General features: G+C 40.7%; 1 protein-coding gene across 2 annotated transcripts in view; it reads left to right on the top strand.

Moving 5' to 3' along the window:
* The window catches only part of gabrr2a (gamma-aminobutyric acid type A receptor subunit rho2a), a 113,888-nt gene that overhangs the window by 71,271 nt on the left and 16,198 nt on the right, over nucleotides 1-26,419 (top strand). For both annotated transcript variants that reach the window (XM_055231351.1, XM_033988194.2), the window contains exons 3-6: nucleotides 1,071-1,138; nucleotides 3,583-3,806; nucleotides 19,898-19,980; nucleotides 25,693-25,833. In XM_055231351.1, the coding sequence (XP_055087326.1) occupies nucleotides 1,071-1,138; nucleotides 3,583-3,806; nucleotides 19,898-19,980; nucleotides 25,693-25,833 (516 nt within the window). The remainder of the gene's footprint in view (nucleotides 1-1,070; nucleotides 1,139-3,582; nucleotides 3,807-19,897; nucleotides 19,981-25,692; nucleotides 25,834-26,419) is intronic.

Genomic DNA, 26,419 nt, shown 5'->3' with positions numbered 1-26,419 from the left:
AAAGGTGAACTGCATGACTTTTGCTGAGGAACATTCGTAGATATTGCTAACGTGCTAGCTGCTGCGTTCCAAACAGGAAGTGATCATGGACACACTTCCTGCTCCATTGACTCTGGCTCCAATTCACTTTCTATTGATAATCTGTCCTCTCTCTGTCTCTGCTGCTTCAGACTCATTTTGGTCTTAAATGTTCGTATTAACCCTCTACATGATCCTGGGGTTTTTATTTCACTATTGTGTCTGTAAATCAAGATCTGAACATTAATAACAGACAAATCAGGTCCTTCTTTCCCCGACGTCGCTCCTGTTACCGTTAGCAACAGGTTTGATTGACAGCGTTGCTAAGCGTCCGCTCTGCTCCAAATTCACCTCTTAAACTGTGAACCTTTCCCTAAAATATTTCAGAGTAAACTTGGCTTCACGAATGTCATATTGTAAAACCTTTCGGGCAAATACATCCGACCAGAAATGTTACACAGTGAACCTTTAAAATGAAAACCACTTCACGACCAGTTAACTGCACCGGTCAAGAACATAATTTATCATAAAAGTAACGTGATCTGGAGATATTATCACACTGACGCAAAGAGACGGTCTCAGGAAGAAGCCACAGCGTTTCAAGGACATTATGAAAGAGGAGGATGAAAAGGCTGAGGTGGCTGATATTGTTCTGCTCCTGCGGTGGACAGAGTTTATCCAGTATCATAACTCGAGAGCCAATAAACTGATCAAATCTGAGCTGACAGCAAAAGATAGATGAGATAAAAAAGAAAAAACGCTGCTCCTTGGTAGACGACTTTCTTACACTCACACCACACGTTATTTTGTTGTTGTGTTGTTGTTGTGTTGTTGTTGTTGTTGTGTTACACTTGTGCTACACCTTGTTACATCAGACTTTACTTCGATATTTACTCATCTGCTGTGTCTGGTTCAGTCCGGTGCTCACTCGCTCTATCTGAACATCGGTTTAGTCTTTGTAAATACACTTTTCCTTGAGCGCAGTTGTCCTGTACATTCTCTCCACAGCGCTCCCTGGTGGCAGACTTTGCTCACTGTCCTTTTGTTTCCAGGCCCTGCGATCCCGGTGGGCGTGGACGTGCAGGTGGAGAGTTTGGACAGCATCTCAGAAGTCGACATGGTAAGAAAAAAAAACACTGCTCCTGGGGTTTGGGCTGAAGTTCTGACACGTTACAAACTTATATTAAAGTGAAAACAACGTCTAGTGTGGGTTAAATAAATAAAATAAACTTATAAAATAAACTTATAATAAAGAAGGTTAAAGGTGGACTGTGGAACTTTTCATGAAGCTAACACACAGACAGTGGCTCCTCTTTTCTGCATCACTCGAGGAAAAACTAAAACTAAAACACAACTCCACCCACACCAGTCCATCTTTCCCACAATCAGGGAATAATTTAGCTCCATAAAATGTTTCTTTATGAGAGAAAAGTAGATCCACGGTCAGTTGATTCACCTTCAAGAAGATGTCATTATTTTAGTTTGGAATATCCCACAGCACGGCATTAAACGTACCACAACAACAAAGCTTGAAATAATAATTAAAGTCTTGTTTTTCATGGTATTTTGAGGTAAAAACTCACATGTAACTGAAGAAATGCAAGACAGATAATGCCAAACTGTGGAACATTCCAGGCAAAGAAATAACATCCACAGAGACAGAAGCTCGTCTTAGTGCTGCTTTAAAAATAATAAAGTAAGTTTGAAATGTGACGCAATGAATTTGAAGAGTTTGGAGGAAAAAAAAGCAACATTCAGACTAAAAGAAACCAGCAACAACTTGTAAAATCAAGATCAACATTTGTAATTCAAATCATCGTCACGGCGACATTTTCACATTTTCACTTTACAGAAACGCCGCAGCTCGAAAACGTCTAACCTTCAACAAACGTGTCATTACGGAATGGCATTTTCCCGAGAGTCTGAGCGATACAGCGAATCTGTACATGTGTTTGAAGCGTCTCAGCGTTGATCTTTTACTGTACGTTTTAGAGCGCGTCAGCAGGTACGGAAGCCCTTTTGGGACATGCTGTTTTCTAATTAAACAACAAACACTCGCAGTCGGCAGACGCGCACCCGGGGATTACGCTGCAGTCAGAGTGAAATAGTAAAACGGAATCACACTGTTAAACCAAAGTAAATAAATAAATAGATGTTTGTGAACTTTGCCTGTTGTATTTTGAGGATTTCAGTCTGGTCTTTACTCTCAGTCTCACCTCGAGTCAGAAACAAACATGATCACATTTGTTTATTTCGATTGTTCACCTCATTTATAGCAAAAAAAAAAAAAAAAAAAGCTTCATTCATTGATCTGCAGTGTTTTTCAGTCTCCTGTGATTTATTTTCGTCTCTTTTTTCTCATAAGCCCCATGTTTGTTTTGATGGATGCACCTGTCCCCGATTGGCTGATCCACCTGTCAATCATACTCATCTGCACAGAGGAGATTCACAGAGAGATTCACGTTAAAATCCTGGAGGAGAGTGTGTTCTGGAGTGTGTTCTGGAGTGTGTTCTGGAGTGTGTTCTGGAGTGTGTTCTGGAGTGTGTTCTGGAGTGTGTTCTGGAGTGTGTTCTGGAGTGTGTTCTGGACTGTGTTCTGATCTGAGCCGACTGTGGTTTAAACATCGGCTCAAACGACATATTTGTGTTTAATGAGAAACAAAAAACAGATTTTGTTTCATGTCAAATTCCCCAAATAAGAAATGAACGAATCATAAATCAGTGAACACATGAGCAAAAGGAAGCAGATTAGCCTCAAACAAACAAAAAGAAGTATATATACTAATAAAGTTAAATGAAGAGAAAGAAAAATAATAATAATCATAAAATAAAAAATAATAACAATAATAAACGATAGTCCAGTGGTGTCAAATTCAAATTCATAGGGGCCAAAATTAAAAACTGAGACAAATTCATGGACCAAACTCAATATTTATTGAAAACTTGATTAAACATCAGGTGTAGTCAACTTTACTTTACCTTTAGTTTTGCTTAAACACAAAATCTGGAACGACTCAAGCTTGATATTAAGAGAGAAATTAAATTTGAAATAAAACACACATCAGTAGAATTAATTTCTTATTTAATTAAATAAAATAAATTGTGTGTCTCTCTGTAGAGATTAATTTGGCTGATGTGACTTGAGCTCGGTCTAATGAGTCTCCACAGAAAAGGAGGGGCACTCACCGACCTCGACCGCACTAGTGAAGCATTCTGGGATTTGTAGTATTAGTGGTGCATGTGCCGCACACTGGACCAGCTCTAATATGAGTCCACAGGCCAAATATAATTACACCACGGGCCAGATTTGGTCCCCAGGCCTGAGTTTGACATGTGTGACATGGTCCCTCCAGCGTGTCCCAGGTCTCCCCCGGGGCCTTCTCCCGGTGGGACATGCCACACCTCCCTTGAGTCACCTCAGCTTCTCCTCTCACCGTGGAGGAGCAGCGGTTCTACTCCGAGCTCCTCCCCTGATCTCTGTGGAGCATTGACTCACTTTTATCCACGGTCCTTTCGGTCGTTGCCCAAAGCTCGTGACCATAGATCATTTTTATTTTTCCGCAGGATTTCACGATGACGCTGTACCTGAGACACTACTGGAAGGACGAGCGTCTGACCTTCACCAGCTCCATCAACAAAAGCATGACCTTCGACGGACGACTGGTCAAAAAGATCTGGGTCCCTGACGTCTTCTTCGTCCACTCCAAAAGGTCCTTCATCCACGACACCACCACGGACAACATCATGCTCCGAGTGTTTCCCGACGGACACGTGCTCTACAGTCTGAGGTAGGTCATTTATAAAGACCCAGCGGCGCAACCAGGGACTTTACCTGCATTTGACCAGAACAGTGTGTGAACGGGGCCGTGTGTGAACGGGGCCGTGTGTGAACGGGGCCGTGTGTGAACGGGGCCGTGTGTGAACAGGGCCAGAGTGGATTTATCTGCTTTTTTATCTGTCAGTTTCCGGGTAAATTACCAGGATTAAATGACCATATTATGTTGTTTTCTGATCTGTTCTAATGTTGTTTCCTCGTCACAAACAGACCTGGAGTTGTGTTTTTTGTTTCATTCACACACGTTTAACACACAAACCCTCTTCTCTCAAAGAGAAAACACTCTGTTCCACCTTGTGATGTCATCGTGTGGTGATACAGGAAGTGCTCCACTGTGTTTTTAAACTCCACACACCTTCATTTCTAGAATCATTTGGATGATTTCAACCAATCTGGAATCGCCACTTACCTCGACTGAACTAAAGGTAAAATGTGGACGTTAACTTGACAAACTACCACTTCATGACATCACGAAGTGGAACAGAGAGTTTTGAGCTCTGTAACAGCATTATAATTTCGATTATTTGGTTTTCTGTAATTTAGGACCTTTAATTTAGTAACCCAGACATTGTTACTACATCCAGTTCGTCATTTATCGAGCGTCGTGCGAAAAACGGCTAAACGCAGAGAAAAGCAGAACAAAAACCCGTCGTAGTTTCTTTCACAGACACTAAAACAGACGCAGTTTTGTTTCTATTTCAAAATCTGGGGCTGAGGTGAAGTATAAATGATATTTTTCTAGCAGTTGTTGTCAGATTTATTACAACTACAAGAGCAAAAACTGTGATAATATCGTACAGGAGAGACACGTGTAAACAGGATGGGGCGTTTAATATTGATTTTAAAAGCTTTAAAATGAGCCACAAGGACAAATAAGAAGATAAAAAACATGTTCTTTTTAAATCTGCAGTAATAAAATATAAAATCTTTACCTAAAACACTTCAACCCAACTCCCACAGGTCGTCCACTGAACCGGTCTGTCCATCAAATCAGACTTTCACGCGTCTGTCCCTCGTCCTAAAGGAGACATTGAGGGTCCGGTCTCTGCGTACGAGACCCTGGACGAGGCGTGATGTGCCTCTCGGTCCCAGCGCCGCTCCGATGCCTCAGGCGCTGGCGTTTTCATCCACGTATTTCCTGGTTAACCTGCTGATATAAGTGTCCCCAGGTCCCCAGATGCTCCTCGACCCAAATGATAATGTGAAAATGTTCGGTTCTACGTGCAAATGTTAGAACAAGACTTGAGCAGCAGAGGCACGCTAACTTTCACACTCTCGGTACGCTCATTTACATAATAGTTCTGCAGGAGAAAATGGTAAATCACACACAACACACTCACAAACTGCACCGGCTCTTCTTCTTCTTCAGTTCATCCTCGCAGTTTAGCACCTGCTTTGATAACTGAGGTCCAAACAGTTCAAAAAGCAGCGTTTGAGAGTCAATTTGTGCTTTTGTTGGCGTAACAAAGCACAACAGAATGTTTTTAAAAGCAGAGGATCGACGGCTGAGCAGGGGCAGATCCACAGACAGACGGCGACTACAGGGAAAACAACAAGCGCCATCAGTGCACTTGTTCCTCACTTGTTTCTCACTTGTTCCTCACTTGTTCCTCACTTGTTCCTCTCTTGTTCCTCACTTGTTCCTCACTTGTTCCTCACTTGTTCCTCACTATATCGCGGTTCACCTTTTTTTTTCTCACAGTTTCGAGCATTTTTTTTGCGCAATTTTACATGCTTTTTTTACAGTGTCTGAACGTGCATTGTGTCGTGCGTCCTGATTGGCTGTTGGACTGTAGACCATTGTGTCGTGCGTCCTGATTGGCTGTTGGACTGTAGACCATTGTGTCGTGCGTCCTGATTGGCTGTTGGACTGTAGACCATTGTGTCGTGCGTCCTGATTGGCTGTTGGACTGTAGACCATTGTCCATCAGTCTCCTCCGTGCCGTGTCTCCTGTCCAGTACAGAATGTGTTCAGACAAATTTACATAAACGTTGGATCTCAGTGTGACTCTGAAGTGCTGTACGTTTGCAATTTGTTTTCTCCCCGACAAAACCCACAATGTCGATGAAACGTTCTGCACCGACAAAGACGCCTACGAAGGTTTGAACTTTGAGAGAGTTTAAACGAGAGAGAAATGTGAGAAAATGTTAACGCCTGTGTGAGAAAAGTGTATAAAGTGTGTGGTGAGGGGATTTACAGACAAAAACAGAGAGAATAATGTAAAAAATAAAGCTGATACTTCGCGGATTTCGCCTGTTGCGGGTTTTTTAGAACGTGACCCCCAAGATAAACGAGGGACCAGTGTATTTCATTTTTTAATTTTCACCAAACCCGCGGTGCAGCTAAGTCCTGCGTGTTTGAATAATCCTGTTTGGTCCAACATCTGAGGTTCAGGTTTTCAACACAATGAAGACCAACTCTGTCCTCAGACCCAAAGCAAACAGAAACAAAGAGAACAACAGACGACCATTACAGGTTGAATAGGGTCGTTAAGGCTGAAACTGGAGACAAAAGCTGTTTACAGTTTCAGTGTCGTTAGCTCCTCCCTAATCTGACCAGAACTGAAGAAGCGAAAACGTCTTCACTCCAACGATTTGTCCAGTTGATAGATTTAATTTAGGTTTTTTTTGCTATGTTCCAGTTTTCAGTTTCATGTTTGAGTGATCCTGTATTGTCCTACATTTGAGGTATCAGTTTTCAGTTTCAGCTTTCATCTGAATAATTGAAAAAAAAAAAAAAAAAACCCAACACATTCTTGGGGTTAAGAAATGTTGTGGATCCATGTTTCAAAATTCCAAACACATGAAAATCTGCCACTCGCTCTGACAACGATCCATCGCAGTGTTTACAAAGAACAAAATGAACATTATTATCTTCTATTAGATCAGTATCCAAAACTAAGTACCTGGAAAAAAGCATAAGTCTTCTTTAAAAACAGTTCACAAAGAGACAGGAGAAGAGCTAATCATTGTGTTCGCTATTAAGAATCAACGCAATTCAAAAATAATGGTGTTATTGAAGAGCTCGGAAATACAGCAAAACATATTAAAAGAAAAATATTAGACTATTTGCACATTTAGGATTTGAGTCGAAGCCAATGTGGCACTTTCCCCTGTGGATTGATACTCCTGAGTCGTATCATTAAGTCATTGAAATAGATTGAAACGCCCCGCGGTCGTCACCCAAACAAACATCTTTTGTTTGAGTGTTTTCAGACTCAGACGCGCCTTCGTTCACAAAAAAAGTATTGAGCGGTTGTCATGTGGTGTCACTGAAATAGCAGCGTTCAGGGAGATGTTGACAAAGAAAAGTCAGGTTTGAGGGTTCCGTGCGCAGCCTGGCGTTCGTTTACAGCAGAGGTATTCGAGCAGCGTGTGGTCGTTTAGTTATTACGGCGTGAGACACATCCTCGGACTGCAGGTCACGGGAAGTAGAATAACCACGAAAAACACTTAAAGCTGATCTATTCATGTTTGTTTTGTTATAATTTGAGCTTTTTAAGTCACAATGTTCATCTAAAACACATGTCAAACTCAAGGCCCATGGGCGAAATGTGGCCCGCCATGTCATTTTATGTGGCCCGCAACAAGATAAATTAAAAGGTCTGACTGTCTTAAAATATCATTTTATCAGGAGATACACATTTACACAGCCATTTTTTCATATCTATGTAAATCCTTATGCAATATTTGTAACTTAAATAAGTAATAAATATAGAAATGGTTAATTAAGACGATTAAAAAGTAGTTGCACTTATTTTATTTATATTTGTCTTATAGTTATCTGGCCCTTTGAGAGAAACCCTTTTGTTAACGTGGCCCTCAGTGAAAATCTAAAACGACTTAAAAGAAACAACTCCACGTTAGAAATCTGTGGCGCCCAGTGGGAAATGGCGGCGCCGTAAATGTCATCACAACAAAGCGCCGCGTAGCTGTCGCCGCCGCTGATGGACGACCGCCGATCAAGCTGGCGAGCCGAGGATTTTCTTTCATTTGTACTAAAATGAGGGCACGATGTTACCGAATTCTAGATGTATCACTGATAAAGAAAGTAAAATAAATAAGTAAAGAGCAGAGGACGAATAAAAACACGGGTTGGTCAGAGTCAGAGTCACTGTCGGACATAAACGTAGACTAATATCACTGTACATGGCTAACCTGCTAGCTAGCTAACATACATGACCATTCACACAGACAGTGGCTCCCTCTTTTCTGCATCACTCGAGGAAAAACAAAAACTAATGGGCAGGAAGAGGCGTCACCTTCAACATCCTCGCTCCTGATTGGCTCTTTGGTTGCTATGATACTCGCGGTCGGAATTCCAAATGTAGAACTCTGCTCCGGCCTCGACGAGCTTCATGTGGAGCTGAAGCTGCGGTGACGTCACAATCACTCAGTCACTTCTTTACACAGTTTATGGACATAACATCGGATTATTTTTAACGTACCGTAAGTTTAAGTCGCACCGGCCAAAAAAATACAAAATAATGAAGAAAAAACATATTTATACCCAGGCCAAACTGGACAAAAGTGACACTTACAGTCCGGAAAATACAGTAAATGTAAAGACAAAACGTTAAATTATTGTTTTGCATCGGCCCAAAGTTATTCCTCACTTTTATAAACATTCCGAGCATCTTAGTTACTCACAGTGATGAGTTTATAAGAGCTTCAGACGCCGTCACAATAAGATGAATGGAGTATGTGTGTAGCTCTGAAGTAAAGTTAAATAACTCTACGAAATATATTTTTAAAGAAGTGAAGAGTTTAGTATTTAGATTTTTTCCGTTCCTCCATAATTCTTTATATCTTCCTCCATGTAGTTGTATAATAGTCGTCTGTTTGCATAAAAAGTGTTAAAAAAAAACCAAAACAGCGAGAGGGCGTGTCCAGACTTCTGCCGTTCATTATTCATGTACTTTTGGAGGTTGTGCGTCCCGTTCTCTCGCTCAGACACAAAACTGCATTTGGAGTTCTGTTTAGACAAGCTGATTAATATTTGAAGCTGCGTTGGATGTAAAATACAAAGTGTGTTGGTTTAGTCGACGTGTTGAGCGTCTCGCCGTGACGATGTTAATAATGTATTCAGTGGGATTTGTATCTGGAGAAAGGTCACGCTCTGACGGTCGTTCATTTTTCATTTAAGCTCGTCTGATAGCTCAAAATATAACGGCTAAATAATTATAAGTTAGATTGAGCTCGTATCTGTTTTATTTCAAGGTGTAACGTCGACCACAGATACTGAACTCAGCCACAAGGGGGCAGTACACAGGCAAACGGTTTGTTTTTTAGAAGAGCATCCAGGAATGTTCAGAGTTTTCAGATATTATAAAGAACAAAAGAACAATATTTATATGAAAACAAGCCAAAGTGGCCCGTCCTCCAGGTCAGAAGAGTCAGGTGTGTGGAGATGCAAGCCCACGTATGATAAGGACCCAGGTTTTTCAAGGTTTTTCAAGGTTTTTCAAGGTTTTTCAAGGTTTTTCAAGGTTTTTCAAGGTTTTTCAAGGTTTTTCAAGGTTTTTCAAGGTTTTTCAGTGCAATCAGGTTCAATGTTTGGGTTAAACATGTATAGACTAAACCAGGACTAGACCGGGACTAAACCGGGACTAAACCGGGACTAGACCGGGGCTAGACCGGGGCTAGACCGGGGCTAGACCGGGGCTAGACCGGGACTAGACCAGGACTAAACCAGGACTAGACCAGGACTAAACCAGGACTGGACCAGGACTGGACCAGGACTAGACCAAGACTAGACCAAGACTAGACCAGGACTAGACCAGGACTAAACCAGGACTAGACCAGGACTAGCACACTTGTTTTTCAGTGCTTTCAGGCTGAATATTTTGGGTTAAAATTGACAGACTCTAATTTAAATTTTATTGTATAATTGAGAAAGTAAAATTTCACATATATTAGAGGAATGACATTAGTTGAGTTTAGTTCCGGTGCCTTAAGTCTGAATTACTGTTGAATTGTGGTGTTTCTTTCTCACATTTAGTGACATTTTCTATCTGTACCTTGAGCGTCGGGTCTGGGCAGCTCCTCGTTGAAGGGTCAGTTTACAGTGACACACATCGTGTCCAGTTGAGTTTAACACGGCCCGAGTTTGACCTTAGGCTAAACTTTACAAACTGACCTGGTCCTGACGCCTCACACACAGGACGGGGGAGACTCTGGGGGGTCCTGCTCTATTTAAAGCCCCGTGTCCCTCTGTGCCCTGGATTCACTTTGACCATTGGATTTGGACTGAGTTCAAAATGTCAATTGATTTGTCTCAACCACAAATTGAAGAGGAACATTCAGACTGTAACGTTATGGATGTGATGAATAAACCCCATTACACTGATGAACATTCAGACTGTAACATTAAATATGTGATGAATAAACCCCATTAAACTGAAGAGGAACATTCAGACTGTAACGTTAAATATGTGATGAATAAACCCCATTAAACTGAAGAGGAACATTCAGACTGTAACGTTATGGATGTGATGAATAAACCCCATTAAACTGAAGAGGAACATTCAGACTGTAACATTAAATATGTGATGAATAAACCCCATTAAACTGATGAGGAACATTCAGACTGTAACGTTAAATATGTGATGAATAAACCCCATTAAACTGAAGAGGAACATTCAGACTGTAACGTTATGGATGTGATGAATAAACCCCAGTAAGCTCCTGTTTAATCTAAAAACAACTATTCACTAGTTCTGTGTTAGTGTTGGTCACATTTACACCATGTCAACATAAAAACTATACAAAATTAATCAGGAAACAAACCAGGACTTGACCAGGACTAGACCAGGATTACACCAGGATTAGACCAGGTCTAAACCAGGACTAGACCAGGACTAGACCAGGACTAGACCAGGATTACACCAGGTCTAAACCAGGATTAGACCAGGACTAGACCAGGATTACACCAGGTCTAAACCAGGACTAGACCAGGACTAGACCAGGTCTAAACCAGGACTTGACAAGGACTTGACCAGGACTGTAACAGAACCAAACAAAGTCTCCATCAGATCCAGACTCGACCAAACCTCAGATAAATGTGTGATATTCAGATTCAGGGGTAAATTCTAGACTGTTGCCATAGCGATCAACAATTTAAAACAATATATAATGTTTTTTGAATAGGTTTAAGTTCTCATGTTGTATTTACTGTAACAAGAAGCTGAAACCCATAAATAGAACTAATATTTTGTCCCATTGTTGCCCCCTTGTGGCTCACATTAATACATTAGGGTCTATCTTTGATTTTTTTTAATGTCCCCCCTCTCTGTCTCTGCTGCTTCAGACTCATTCTGGTCTTAAATGTTCGTATTAACCCTCTACATGATCCTGGGGTTTTTATTCTGAGTTATTTTGAGTTTATTTTTTTCTTTATTTTTTCTTTTCTTTTTTTTTTTTTAGGTTTTTTTTTTTGTTATTTTGAGTTCTTTTTTTCTTTTGAGTTTATTTTTTGAACTTTTTTTCTTATTTTGAGTAGTTTTTTTGTTTTGTTTTTATTTTTATTTTTGTTTTAGTTCATTTAGTTAACTGCTGCTTCAGACTCATTTTGGTCTTAAATGTTCGTATTAACCCTCTACATGATCCTGGGGTTTTTAAATCAAGATATGAACATTAATAACAGACAAATCAGGTCCTTCTTTCCCTGAAGTCACTCGTTAGCAACACTACAGACAGGAAGGGGGCGTTACCTTCAACATACTGGCTCCTGATTGGCTCTTTGGTTGCTGTGATTCTCACGGTCGAAATTCCAAATATGGAACTCTGCTCCAAATGAGCTGCTTCACCTGCTCTGGCCTCGATGAGCTTCGTTTGGAGCTGAAGCTGTGCGGACGTCACACTGAGTCACTTCACACAGTCTATGTTTGTAAACGGTGCCGTATTTAACCGGAGTATAAGTTGCACCAGCCAAAAAAAAGCATAATAATGAAGAAAAAACATATTTCACCTGAGTATAAGTCACACCCCCGGCCAAACTGTGGAAAAAATTGCGATTTATAATCTGGAAAATACGGTGAATCAATAGTTTTTTCTAATTAAAATCGTTTGTTAAATGTGCTCCTGAGCCGCAGACTGTTCTGTGTATAATCCAGTTACATAATAGTACTTAGATCCTCCAGCCTGAAAACTAAAACTGCAAGAATAAAAATGGCCAGTCACATTTTGAGCACAAAACTCAGCCTGGAGACATGGAAAGTATGCAGATTTTTGCGTTTGAAAATGTACACAGACCTTGTAGTTGTGTGATTTGTGGTTAATTATGCGCGCAGCAGCTGCATACATTAGTGACAGTCTGAGCGTCCTTGTTTGTCTCGTTTTTGTTTTCAGACCTTGGCACTTCACCGCCATTTCCGAAAGCAGCTTAATCCTGACTGAGACATCCAGATTGTTCACAAATAAGATGGAAGTTTTGAAGTTTAGTTTGTTGTCTGTCTCTTTGTGATTTTGCCCTTCACTTGTTTGGAGAAATGACGGGGTGTGGAGCTATCAGTGTCAGCGCTGTGGAGAACGCGACGCCGTGAAGAACGCGACGCCGTGAAGAACGCGACGCTGTGCCCAGACTTTGAGCTGCGGCAACAGAGAAGCAGCGTTTTCTCTCATTTATGCGTTTGTTTATTTAGTTAAAGTCAGAAATATTATGTAAAAGCGTCTTAAAATGATTTGTGGTTTTGTGTTCTGCACTATTTATAAAGTCCAGTTGGTGAGAACAAAAACATGTACAGTTATTATTCGCCCATAAATGTGTCGGTCCAATCTGATTGTTATTTATGACAAAGATTAAATTTTAGCGGCCTTTAGTCAACTTTTTTTCACTCAAACGCCAGAGTCACATGACCTGATTGGCTGTTGGACTGTAGACCGTTGTGTCGTGCGTCCTGATTGGCTGTTGGACTGTAGACCATTGTGTCGTGCGTCCTGATTGGCTGTTGGACTGTAGACCATTGTGTCGTGCGTCCTGATTGGCTGTTGGACTGTAGACCATTGTGTCGTGCGTCCTGATTGGCTGTTGGACTGTAGACCATTGTGTCGTGCGTCCTGATTGGCTGTTGGACTGTAGACCATTGTCCATCAGTCTCCTCCGTGCCGTGTCTCCTGTCCAGTACAGAATGTGTTCAGACAAATTTACATAAACGTTGGATCTCAGTGTGACTCTGAAGTGCTGTACGTTTGCAATTTGTTTTCTCCCCGACAAAACCCACAATGTCGATGAAACGTTCTGCACCGACAAAGACGCCTACGAAGGTTTGATGACGCCTCTGATGTGTCGTCTTTATCGGTTGATTCTCGCCTGTTGGTGACGAGTCCAACGACAAATTTATAAAGAAACCACATGACCATTTTTGAACAATAAAAAAAAAAAGAGCTGCTTGATTTGGTGAAATGCCACAATAAAAACGTTTATAAAGCGTCTGTCCATTCTGTTGGTGAACCGTCGACTTAGTGATTGTGCGTGTGTGTGTGTCTCGTGTGTGTTGTGTTGCTTTTAGCTCCTTCACCGTACATGTGGGTACAGATATTTATGAACCAGAGCCCAAAACAAAGGTCTCGTTACAGAGCGAGCGTCTGCAGCCTGCGCTCGTACAGTTGTGGCTGATTGTCTGCAGGTGTGGGGGGGACTCGATGGCTCAGATCAGAGAGTCCTTTGAGTTTCTAACCTGCTGCTTAAACACGGAATCTGGCAACTCAAATGAGTCTCGTGTGAGGCTCAGTCTAATTGGATAATTGTCTTGAGAACCAAAACACCAAATTATAACATTAACAACTTGGCAATCACGTCTGATGGTTTTGTAATTAAGAATAAATCAGCAGGAGAATTGTGTTCAAACCAACCATCGCTTTTCCCGATGGCGTTTACTTCGAATCTAAAGACACGGACAGAACACGTTTAGGATAAAAATAGGATAAAAATGTAAATCTCGGTTCGTGTAAGCGTCGTCCGTACGGTGCTGTGTCCACTATTTGCACGGTGATTTGCGATGTGTGTTTGTGCGATTTTCTGTGTGCATTTCAGTGTTTTATTTCAGTTTTATTCGATGCTCGTGTGATGTAAGACGCTTATGTCCCTGTGGACGTCTGGGCCGTGCGGGGGGACGTCGTTCTTAGGCTGTTTGGACATTATCCCCTCTGTGAAAATGATCTTTTCAAATGGCGCTTTTATCTGGAGCCCTGAACATCCTGGTGATTCGAGACACAAATACACGTTTTATCTGCTTCTGTAGACATCTTCATAACGTCTGTGAATCTCCTTGTGGTTTGGAGGTTGATTCCAGCTCGATTAGCAAACTGACCTTGTGTCATTTGGCAGTACACTTCACCCGACTAGAACGTCCGGGTGATTTGAGACGCACATGCACTTTTTATCTGCTTCTATAGAGATTTGTGTTACGAGCCAGTTCAGCGAGGGACAGGAAAAGTAACGAAATAAGACTGAAAATTGTAAAACTAAAGATATAATTTATTTAAAAGGAATGTTAAGGTAAAAACTCACAAAAAGAGGCTCTTAATTGAGTAGTTTTCAATGTATAACTTAAAAACAGTTGTCCCTCGCTATATCGCGGTTCACCTTTCACGCCCTCGCTGTTTTGTGGATTTTGTTTAGTGAACGTGCATTGTGTCGTGCGTCCTGATTGGCTGTTGGACTGTAGACCGTTGTGTCGCGCGTCCTGATTGGCTGTTGGACTGTAGACCATTGTGTCGTGCGTCCTGATTGGCTGTTGGACTGTAGACCGTTGTGTCGTGCGTCCTGATTGGCTGTTGGACTGTAGACCATTGTGTCGTGCGTCCTGATTGGCTGTTGGACTGTAGACCATTGTCCATCAGTCTCCTCCGTGCCGTGTCTCCTGTCCAGTACAGAATGTGTTCAGACAAATTTACATAAACGTTGGATCTCAGTGTGACTCTGAAGTGCTGTACGTTTGCAATTTGTTTTCTCCCCGACAAAACCCACAATGTCGATGAAACGTTCTGCACCGACAAAGACGCCTACGAAGGTTTGAACTTTGAGAGAGTTTAAACGAGAGAGAAATGTGAGAAAATGTTAACGCCTGTGTGAGAAAAGTGTATAAAGTGTGTGGTGAGGGGTTTTACAGACAAAAACAGAGAGAATAATGTAAAAAATAAAGATGATACTTCACGGATTTCGCCTGTCGTGGGGGTTTTTTAGAACGTGACCCCTGTGATAAACGAGGGGCCAGTGTACATCTTGATTTACAGACACAGTAGTGAAATAAAAACACCAGGATCATGTTGAGCAGGTTATTACAAATAGAAAGTGAATTGGAGCCAGAGCCCATGATCACTTCCTGTTTGGTACGTAGCTAGCAGGTTAGCCATGTCCATTTATATAAACTGTATGTCTAGTGGTTCCCAGACATGTTCACAAATGGCTCAAAATCAGGCACAGGCTTTTATCTCTTTCCGTTGCACCAGTTCGTCGGTGTTTGCTAAAGTCTCACTTGGTTGAAATATTTACAGTGTCTTGCACAATCCACTTTACAATCGAGCATTTACATTCAGTCCATGCACTTTTACTGCCTGGAGCATGTTCTGCCCCAGGACTGTGTCAACAACCTCTACCAAAACACTTTTTATCACGACGACGCAGCCGTGTCCACAGTCGGGTGAAGTGTACTGCTAAATGACACAAGTTCATTATGCAAAAGCGAACTGGAATCAACCTCCAAACCACATTACGATTCACAAAAGTGTCCCACAGCCGAAAACGGTCACGTCTCTGCAGCTGATCCCTGTTTCTGTCCAAGCTCTGACCTGACAGAGCTCTCCTGTGATTGGAGCGTTGCTTGTAAGCTGGCACCTGATTGGCTCCTGGGTCCTGTGTGTGGATTGGTGCACAAAAAAGGCCCCGCCCTCTGACACTTTGGCCAGTTTTGTGATGTGTAACTTTGACTTTTGTAGTTTCAGACATTCGTACATCTGCGGTTAGTTCTGAGACGGATTTGTTTTATGTTATTGTAATTTCTAGACTGTATTTAAGTTACAGTGGTCTCTGGTTTATCACGGGGGTCACGTTCTCAAAATCTGCAAAGTATCAGCTTTATTTTTTACGTTTATTCTGTGTGTTTTTTGTCTGTAAAACCCCTCACCACACACTTTATATTTATTTTTATGTATTTATATTTTGACTCAACTGGAATGTGAAGGAATACATGTGTTAAAACTGAAAGGGAGTGAAATATTGAAGAAAAAAAGTCTAATGCTGCCACTGTCTTTACTACTACAGCAACACTACTACTACTACTACTACTACTACTACTACTACTACTACTACTACTACTACTACTACTACAACAACTACAACAACTACACAGTAAATGCCATATCGATATTAAGTGTAAAAATAATGTTCCATATGTGGTAAAGTGAGTTAATATTCCAACTATTTATATTACACTGGTTTATCTCGGGGGTCACATCCTAAAAATAACCCACAAAAAGTGAAATCCGTGAAGTATCAGCTTTATTTTTTACATTATTCTCTCTGTTTTTGTCTGTAAAACCCCTCACCACACACTTTATACACTTTTCTCACACAGGCGTTAACATTTTCTCACATTTCTCTCTCGTTTAAACTCTCTCAAAGTTCAAACCTTCGTAGGCGTCTTTGTCGGTGCAGAACGTTTCATCGACATTGTGGGTTTTGTCGGGGAGAAAACAAATTGCAAACGTACAGCACTTCAGAGTCACACTGAGATCCAACGTTTATGTAAATTTGTTTTTTTTAAAAAAGCAGCAAAATTGCACAAAAAAATTCCACGAAACAGCAAGACCATGAAAAGTGAAACGCGATATAGTGAGGAACAACTGTAGAGGAAGGAAGGAGGAAACAACATTAGAACAGATCAGAAAACGGCGTAACGTGGTGCAGTTTGTTTGTGGTGGAAGGTGAGGATGTTCCGCAGTGTGGCATTTAACTCCTGTCTATACCTCTGATGACAAACAGGTGACACGAGGAAACGTCCGCTCACATTTCACACCTGTAATGGAACAAATGCAAGTCTGCAGTTTAATCCCAGATTGTGGAACATCCATGGACACAAGCACGTGGCCAGAAAAGTTACACAGTGCATCTTTAAACAGCCTGGATAGTAGATCATAACCCAGTTTCTTTTACAGTAACAGTTAAACACGTCAATATAACGAACCGTTCCAGCGCGGCGGTCTCTCTCTGGATCAATCCGTCTGCTGCGTTCTGTAAACCGCACACGCCTGTTTACTCATATCATTTTGCAAGTTTCATTTTTAATTACTTTATTTTCCTCGACTTGTCTGAGCGCTCTTTGATTCCGCAGTGAGGAGAGAGCAGAAAGTCTCGCAGATGACGTTTGAAGTTGTTTGTACTCGGTCGATCTGAAACATCTTCAGATCCGTGACTTCGAAATTCATGAATTATTTTTTTCCGATTCCTCCCCTCACGGAGCTCCATCGGGTGACGGCTCATTTAAGCACCACCTCCGACTTCACTTTAACCTTTCAACTACTTTCTACACCTACACCCACAGTCGCTTTGCGTGTATAATTCATGTTTCCATCGCGTCGTTAGGATAAATATTGAAAATTCATATATTCCGAGATGTTTTATTGAAAATTTCCAGGATGGCTTCTGAGCTGGAGCGCTGTACAGTTTGAGATGATGACATTGTGGGGAAATACGGACAATTTAGGGAATTTTATGACAAGGAATAAGGCAGGGCACATCCAAACGCTTTAAGAACTTTCACCTGCCCCTTCCTGAGTGTGTCCAACCCCAACAAAACTTTTGGGATGTTTGGGAAAAGGCCGTACTCTGGAACCGTGATCCTGTCAGCGAGTGCGTTTACATGCGCTCGGAGAAACCGCGATACGATACTCTCTGCGTACGTGCGTAATCAGACTGTCCTGGACGTTTAGAGCGGGAACTTTGGCGACGTTAGTGCAGATACGACACGAGCTAAACACGTAGCAACTTTTTAGCGTGTTTCTAATGACAAAACGAGAAGATCAACGTTCAAATAAGGACAGAAGACGATAGAGCAGGTGTTTGTAAGCAGGTGTGTGGTTTAGCGCCCCCTTCAGGCAGATATAAGGCAGCGTCCAGCAGGAATCTGACCAGAACTGAAGAAGCGGCTTGTAGGAGTGAAGACGTTTAGCTGCTCGTCCAAGCCGCGGCTTGGACGAGCAGCTAAACGTCTTCACTCCTACAACGATTTGTCCAGCGATAGATTTAAATTTTGACTTCAACAAATTAACTTTTTACTCGTTAAGTACATGTTTAAGTGTAAATGTAAAGATATTGATTAAAAATAATAAATAATTAACTACTTTCTTAATTTTCCTTATGCGTTTTGTTTTGTTTATTTTTGTTTCGCTCAAAGTCAAAGCTTCAACTTGAAAACTTCAGTCAGGACGTTTCCACGAACACGATAAAAATAACTCCTCAAATCAGATTAAAAGTACTTTTACTTTACTTTACTCAGTCCTGTTCATAAATGTAGTGGAGTAGAAAGTACAGATGCTACTCTCAAATGTACTGCAGTAAAAGTAAAAAGTACACACTGCAAAAGTCTGACTTGAACTTTGAGAGAGTTTAAACGAGAGAGAAATGTGAGAAAATGTTAACGCCTGTGTGAGAAAAGTGTATAAAGTGTGTGGTGAGGGGTTTTACAGACAAAAACAGAGAGAATAAGTGTAAAAAATAAAGCCTCTCTCCAAACGTCTTCAGTCCTAGAGGTTTTAGTCCAGTTTGTTTCTTCAGTTTGCACGTGCTCAGTTCAGCCGCAGAGTTGACGAATCAGGACGCTGTGTTTACTTTATCCAGGAAACTCTCGGAATATCCCAGAGAGAGTATCCTGGTTTCTCATGATCAGGATACACGGGTTTATTTGGGATTTATCCGGGATACTGTGTTCACATGGAAACTCATAAAACCTCGATCGTACCCGGGATACTCGAGTAAACGACTGTCATCTCTGCACTTTGACACTTTTTCAACCATCTGAAATAAATAGTTTTGTGAAATGGTGTAACTAAATTATACATTTGTGTTGTTGTTTTTTTTATTATTAATTATAAAAACATCACAAATTATGTAATTAACTCCATCATTTTGAGTTTAAGTGTAATTCAGTTGAGTCGTTTTATGTATTTCTGCTTTGATTTTATAAGTGTAAATGTGTTTCCTTTTGAGTCCTTTTTTTTCTTTTTTAGTTTTATTTTTTGTTGAATGATAAAAACTATGCACTGTTGCCATAGTGACTAACAAAATAAAATCATTACGTTAATCATTTTGAATGATCCGAGTATCTGATTTTGAATTATGAATGAAAGATTTTGATGTATTTTTACCTTCAATCCCTCCGTCCTGCAGACTCCAGACTGTTGCCGTAGTGATTATCCATTCAAACCCAAATCTTCAGTCTCGTCAGTGGGAAAAGTTCTCAAAATGTTGCTTAAAACTAGAAGCTGAAGCCCCTGGACAGATAAATATTTTTGAGACTCTTGTTGTTGTAGAATTTTGAAGGTGTTGAAACTTTTGAGAAGCTGTTGGTCAAAGCTCAGGGGTTAAACATCATGAAACATTTTAGAACAGAACAAATAAATGATGAGTAAAGTCAAGTGTGGTTTTGAAATAAAAATGTGCATAAGTGTTTTTTCCTCGTGTTCTGATCGTCCTCGTTCGTTCTTCTGGCTCTGGACTCTGGGCTCGGTGCTTCAGGCTCGACTCTCTGGGATTTAAACCACAGATTTATACGACAGAACATTAAATCTAACTCTGCTTTTCTCCAAAGAGCATCAGCCGTTTCACTACAGGCGTTTTTTTGTTTTTTTTAATAACAAAGCTGGAATTTTACTGTTGGTTTTTACAAGAGGTGGGTGAAGTCCTCAGTTTTGTTACAGATCCAGAGGTAAAAAGCGACTGGAGTAAAGACGATCCTTAGACTTGATCTGTGTCGAGAGCGGGATTTGAACCGGCGACCTTCAGATCAGTGGTGCTGCGGCGTCACGTGTCGTTCTTGTGTGTTTCAGGGTGACAGTGACCGCCGCCTGTAACATGGACTTCAGCCGCTTCCCTCTGGACTCTCAGACCTGCTCCCTGGAACTGGAGAGCTGTGAGTGAAAGTTAAACTCTCTCTCCGTCTTTATCCCTCTTTCTCTCTCTCCACTTAATGACCACAGCACCTTCATCCTCTTCCTCATCCCTCGTTCCTCGCACAGTCCTGCTAAAGTCGTCTCATCATTATCTTCTGACCACAGAGGGTGAGGTCTAAACATGTGGTGAATCCAATTAGAAGCATTTTATCATGAGATACTCAGGAAGTGCACGTTATCTTTCCTCAGGGACATATTAAACATATAAAGTCTCATTCATCACCTGCACGTCTCAAACATCTTAATAAAACAAACAGTAAAGATAAAGTCCTGCTCAGTGTTTCAGTCTCTGTGAGAGTGACCTTTAAACTTCAGATCAACTTTTGTTTCACAACATAAAGCTTCAGCTCTTTGTCTCTCCACTCCTCTCTCTGCCCTCTCTCTATTTGTCTCTTCACTCCTCTCTCTGTTCTCTCTTTTTCTCTCCACTCGTCTCTCTTTTCTCTCTCTCTCTTTTTCTCTCCACTCCTCTCTCTGTTCTCTCTCTGTCTCTCCACTCCTCTGTCAGTTCTCTCTCTCTCTCTTTGTCTCCCTCTCTTCTTTTCTCTCTCTCCGTCCTGTGTAATTATCCTCCGTCTCTAAAGTGCAGATGGAGCTATAAAAGAAATGTTTCTCTTTGTAAAGTAAAGGTCAAAGTTAAATAAATCCATCTCTGACACGTCCTCAGCCCCTGAGACGGTCCACATATAAATATATACTTCACACATATATATATATATAATATAAATATATACTTCATACAGAGATATATAATATAAATATATACTTCATACGGATATATATACATATATATATATATATATATACACATATATATATATATATATATATATATATATATATATATATATATATATATATATATATATATATATATATATATATATATATATATATATATACGTACTTCATACGTATGTGTATATATATATATATGTGTACTACTTCATGTGGATATATAGATGTATAATTGGATCATGTTCTTCTTTTTCCTCTTTTTTATCTTAAAGGAGCAGTTTTCTGATTTTAAATGTGATAAATTTGACCACAGGGTGAATCTCTGATCTGATTTCTCTGGTCACAGTTTGATTCTGTTTATTTCCAAAAACATTAGACATTTGTTTCTGTTATAATTTGGTTGTGAAGTTGATTATCCAATCAGAACACAGAATGAGCGTCACATGACTCATTTGAGTTTTCAGGTTCAAATCAGAAATTGAGCTGAACTTTTACATGAGGAACGTTTTATTTGAGTCCTTTATGTGTAGCTGATTATTATTATTATTATTTATTATTATTATCATCATCATCACAGACTGTTCTGTTTCTCGGTGATGACTCAGGAGTTGGAGCTCCGTTGTGTCGGTCGAGTTTATAAATCTATACGTTAAATAAATGTCTTGATTGATGTCTTGACATTAAATGAGACGCTCGTCTCATCAGGGACGATAAATCAGACTCGTAATAAAAAAAAAACATTTGTGTGGACATCATTTAGAAAGAAAACTCTCTCTCCCTCCCCCTCTCTTTCCCTTTCTCCCCCTCCCCCCATCTTTTTCTCTCTCCCTCTCTTTTGCTCTCTCCCCCTTTTGCTCTCTCTTTCCTTTTCTTTCTCCTTCTCTCTCCCCCCCTCTGCCTCTCTTTCTCTCACTCTCTGTCTCTCTCTCTCCCCTCCCTCCCTCTCTTTTCTCTCTTTCTCTTCCACTTTCTGTGCCTCTTTCTCTCTCTCCCTTTCTCCCCTTCCCTCTCTCTCTGACTCTCCCTTTCCTTTTCTCTCTCCTTCTCCCTCGCTCTCTCCTCCTCTTATTCTCTCTCCCCTTCTCGCTTTCTCTCCCTCTCTTTGCTTCTCTCTCTCTCCCTCTCTGTCTCTTTCTTTTCCCTTAAAAAAATAAATCCATACTAAATAAATAATAAACGAGTGTAAATCACCTCCAGACAGTTCAGATTTCATTTTCTCACAGATTTTCTCAGAAACTCGTCTTTTTCAAACATGTTTTTCTGATGTTGGGTCGGGCGACTGATTAATGATGGAACAGACTCACATTAGTGTTAAAATCGAGGGTTAGTTTATTAAAAATGATTCAATAAAGTTCAAATCCTGATATTGATCCAAAAAAAGACGCTGTACCTGATTTTTACTTAAAAATCTGAAAAACAAAACTCTTCCATGTTAAACTGCTCTGAACGTCCTAATGATTCACCACAATGACTTTATAAGCACTTTTCATCACTTCCAGACACCAGAGCAGAGTTAGCGACTAGCATGTGAGTGTGCACTTCCTGATTATCGCACAAAAAACACTTTAAATCAGATCCAGACGTGGAGAGACGCTCAGAACAGTTTATCTCTGCATTTTACTCAAAATCACCTCAGAGCACAAGGGTCGATGTGTGTGTTGTTTTTTTTTTGTTTGTGATTTGCATGTTCTCCCTCTGTTTCCTGCTTTTTCAAATATAAAACACACACTTTTGCACATTCCTGTCGTCCTTTCGTCGCTCATCCGTCCTGGTTTTTCCGTACTTTAGCCGTAGCTCACTCCACGTCCTCGGTTTAAATCTGCGATATTCAAAATGATCTTTCCGTGAGGTCGAAGTCGGTGTGAAAAGTTGAAGCCGGCGAGCGTTTGATTGACAGCTGTGCGTCGTGGATGCGGGAGGAGGACAGACAGATTGCTCCTCTGCGCGGCGCCTCGGTGCGTACTCAGGGATCCGTCGTTTCACTCACATCAAAGGTATTCCCGGGAAGCGGCGCTCTTCACCAGGGGCCTTTTCAAAAAGCGTGGCTATAAATTTAAGATTAAGGTCGGTCCTGTGATGTCTTAAGACCGACGTGTCTGTGAACCGGCCAGAGCTCGCGCCACGTCAACAGTTTGGTGGGAAAGATTCGGCAACGCTATTAGCAATTAAGGAACGGGAATGATGGGAATCTATGGAGGAAAAAGCAATCCCGGGATGAGGAGCCGAGTCGCTGCAGGAGCCAAAACTTCTGAGATGGTTCTGGGTTGTTTTTCAGACTTTATTTCATCTTTGTTTTGTTCAAGGTTGAACTCTCACTTGAGAAGTTTTACTAGAACAAAGTACAGAGTCAGAAGTATCGGAAATAAGACGCTAAACGATACTGAAACTAATATCAAAACTAGAGACTCATTTGAGCAGGAATCGATACTAAAAAGTCACTTTCACAGGACAGAAATGAACCTTTTCTGAATCTGTTTAGAATGATCTCGACTGGGGCTGGGATCATTAAGAAGATGCCGATACGATACGATACGATACACACCTTGATTCGATACAATACGATATATTTCAAATTGATTTGATACGATTCAGTGAAAAACAGAGGCTTTCGAGACACTTAATGACCCAATTTTCACAAAAAATAAACTTTTTTTTAATTTACCTTCCGTTTATTGAAGATGAATAAACATTAAGTGCATTTTTAGTTTTTTTGTGGATTTTACCAACGATAAAAACACATCAGACTGTTCCATGTGTCAGTTTTATTCATCCACAGTTTATACGAGCTCCACATTTACATTTACACAGAGACATGTGCAGTTTAACGACTGAAGGAGCAAAACATATCGACTAAAACAACTGTCACACTACATTTTGGATTATGAAAATATCAGTTACTATAGATATAAAACAAATGTAATAGATTTATAGGGATATTTATGCTACTGTGCTGTTGTATTATTTTAAATGTAAATGTATGGGCTCTTGGGGGCCCCCTGGTGGCCTCGGGGCCCCAAGCTGCTGCTCAGTCTGATTATAAACCGGACCGGCCCTGAGTCAAAGTACTGATGGTAATGATTTAATGTTTATAATGTTTTTCATTTTCATCATGGTGTCAGTTTAAGTTTTGAGCATCGAGTCAATTCCTTCGTATAAAAATCAGGAAATGATTTTATCTTGACAAAACAACAACAGCTTTTGTCAACCTGCGACTACGAACATAAATACAGACATAAAAACGACATAAACGTTTTTTGTTTTTGTTTTTTCTCTCAATCCACAAAGTTACATCACCAAACTTAACACTTAATTATATTCTCTCTAAAAAGTTAGCCTCAATCCCAAAGGCGGGACGTCTTGCTGAGCTCAAAGCGTTAAGCTCGCTGCCCCCTTCTGGCTGTGGAGTATTCGGACTTAAAATCCTCCTTTTTGTCATAATTGTGCCCTAAAAAGGACTCCCACAGCTTCAAAAAGTATTCTGCATCATTTCCAAACCCTTAAATGAGTTTGTTGTTGTAAAAATTGCTTTGTCTGATGATCTAAACGTGTCCATGTTTGTGTAGAGCAGCAGACGTGTGGTACAGCGGCTGAAAATGTCATAATAGAAAGATAACGACTGCGGTTTGTGTGGGTTTGTGTGGGTTTGTGTGGGTTTGTGTGAGTTTGTGTGGGTTTGTGTGAGTTTGTGTGGGTTTGTGTGGGTTTGTGTGAGTTTGTGTGGGTTTGTGTGGGTTTGTGTGAGTTTGTGTGGGTTTGTGTGAGTTTGTGTGGGTTTGTGTGGGTTTGTGTGAGTTTGTGTGGGTTTGTGTGGGTTTGTGTGAGTTTGTGTGGGTTTGTGTGAGTTTGTGTGGGTTTGTGTGGAGGTCGGACTTGTATCAAAGGCACAGGTTAATTAGTGGCAGCTGAATATACGCTGTATGGTTTTATATACGACTGCTCCTCTTCATCGCTGGATAATGCAGTGATGAGCTATTCAAGTCAGACCACACATTACACTCAAAAGTACTTTTGGTATTTAATGAATTAGGACGATTATTAGTTTTAACTTTAGTTTGAATGTGTTACTAGACCTGTTCTATTCGCCTTTTAAAGACATTTTCAAGACTTTTTCATGCTAGATTAATGTCATGGTGATGGCTATTAAGTTATTTCAAAATGACAGCTCCAGCGGTGGATGAATGTGCTTGAATTAAACAGTAAAATGTCTGTAACACCTCTGTAACACCTCGGTAACACCTCGGTGATGCCTCTGTAACACAGCAGTAACACTGCAGTAATGCCCCAGTAACTCAGCAGTTGCGCCTCTGTAACGCCCCAGTAACACCTCAGTAATTCCCCAGTAACGCAGCAGTAAAGCCCCTGTAACGACACAATAATGCCCCGTAACGACACAGCAACGCCTCAGTAACAGCTCTGTAATACCTCTGTAACGCCTTAGTAACAGCTCTGTCATACAGTAACATAGCACACTCTGTAACATAGCAGTAACGCCGCAGTAATGCCTCAGTAACACCCCAGTAACAACTCTGTAACACAGCAGTAACGCCTCTGTAACACCCCAGAAATGCAGCACTAACACCTAGTGCTGTGTTTCTGTGTTGCAGAGACGTTACAGAGACGTTAGTCCCTGTAACGTCTCTGTAACGTCTCTGTAACGCAGCAGTTCCGCCTTAGCCGTCAGGTCTGATCCACGAGCAGTGAAACTCTTCACTCTTGAATTTTTCTTCTACTAAAGAGGAAAATGTCAAGTGAAACAAACTCTTCATTCTGAATTCTTATAAATCACTGATGGGGTTGTGTGTCTGATGTGTGTTTGTGTGTTTGTGTCTGACGTGTGTTTGTGTCTGACGTGTGTTTGTGTGTCTGACGTGTGTTTGTGTGTCTGATGTGTGTTTGTGTTTGTGTCTGATGTGTGTTTGTTTGTGTGTTTGCAGATGCGTACACAGACGAGGACCTGATGTTGTACTGGAAAAGCGGCGACGAGTCTCTGAGCACAGACGACAGGATCTCACTGTCACAGTTTCTCATTCAGAAGTTCCACACCACGTCCAGACTGGCCTTTTACAGCAGCACAGGTACTACAGAGTACTACTACTACTACTACTACTACTACTACTACTACAGAATACTACTACTACTACAGCAGAATACTACTACTACTACAGAATACTACTACTACTACTACTACTACTACTACTACTACTACTACTACAGAATACTACTACTACTACAGAATACTACTACTACTACAGCAGAATACTACGACTGTGAATACCGTTAATGATGTAATACCACATTTTACAGGGGTGTGTTTTTGTGTTTTTTCTTTTTCACTTTAAAGTTTCTAAAATGTGCTGTACTTGGGCCTGTCAGGATAAGAATAACATAATTACTGGAGTAAATACAGACAAAGAGTTCAACTGAAATATATTTAAGAAACAACAAAAACCCCACAGCAGATTTAATCCACTAAAACCTTTTTTGGGGATCACATTTTTGATTCCAGTATTGATCTCTACAGGTTACAGTCACATTACATTTAACTTTTCCCCCATTTCAGCCCATTTGAAAATGAGCTGCACTAAATAAACATCAGAATGAATCAGAATGAAACACTTTAGTGCTTAGTTTTTGTGTTTATTCAGTCACAGACGTTATTCA

The sequence above is a fragment of the Periophthalmus magnuspinnatus genome, chromosome 22, assembly GCF_009829125.3.
Source record: "Periophthalmus magnuspinnatus isolate fPerMag1 chromosome 22, fPerMag1.2.pri, whole genome shotgun sequence".
NCBI lineage: Eukaryota > Metazoa > Chordata > Actinopteri > Gobiiformes > Gobiidae > Periophthalmus > Periophthalmus magnuspinnatus.
Note: the sequence above shows the minus strand (reverse complement) of the source record. Positions and strands in the feature narration are given on the sequence as shown.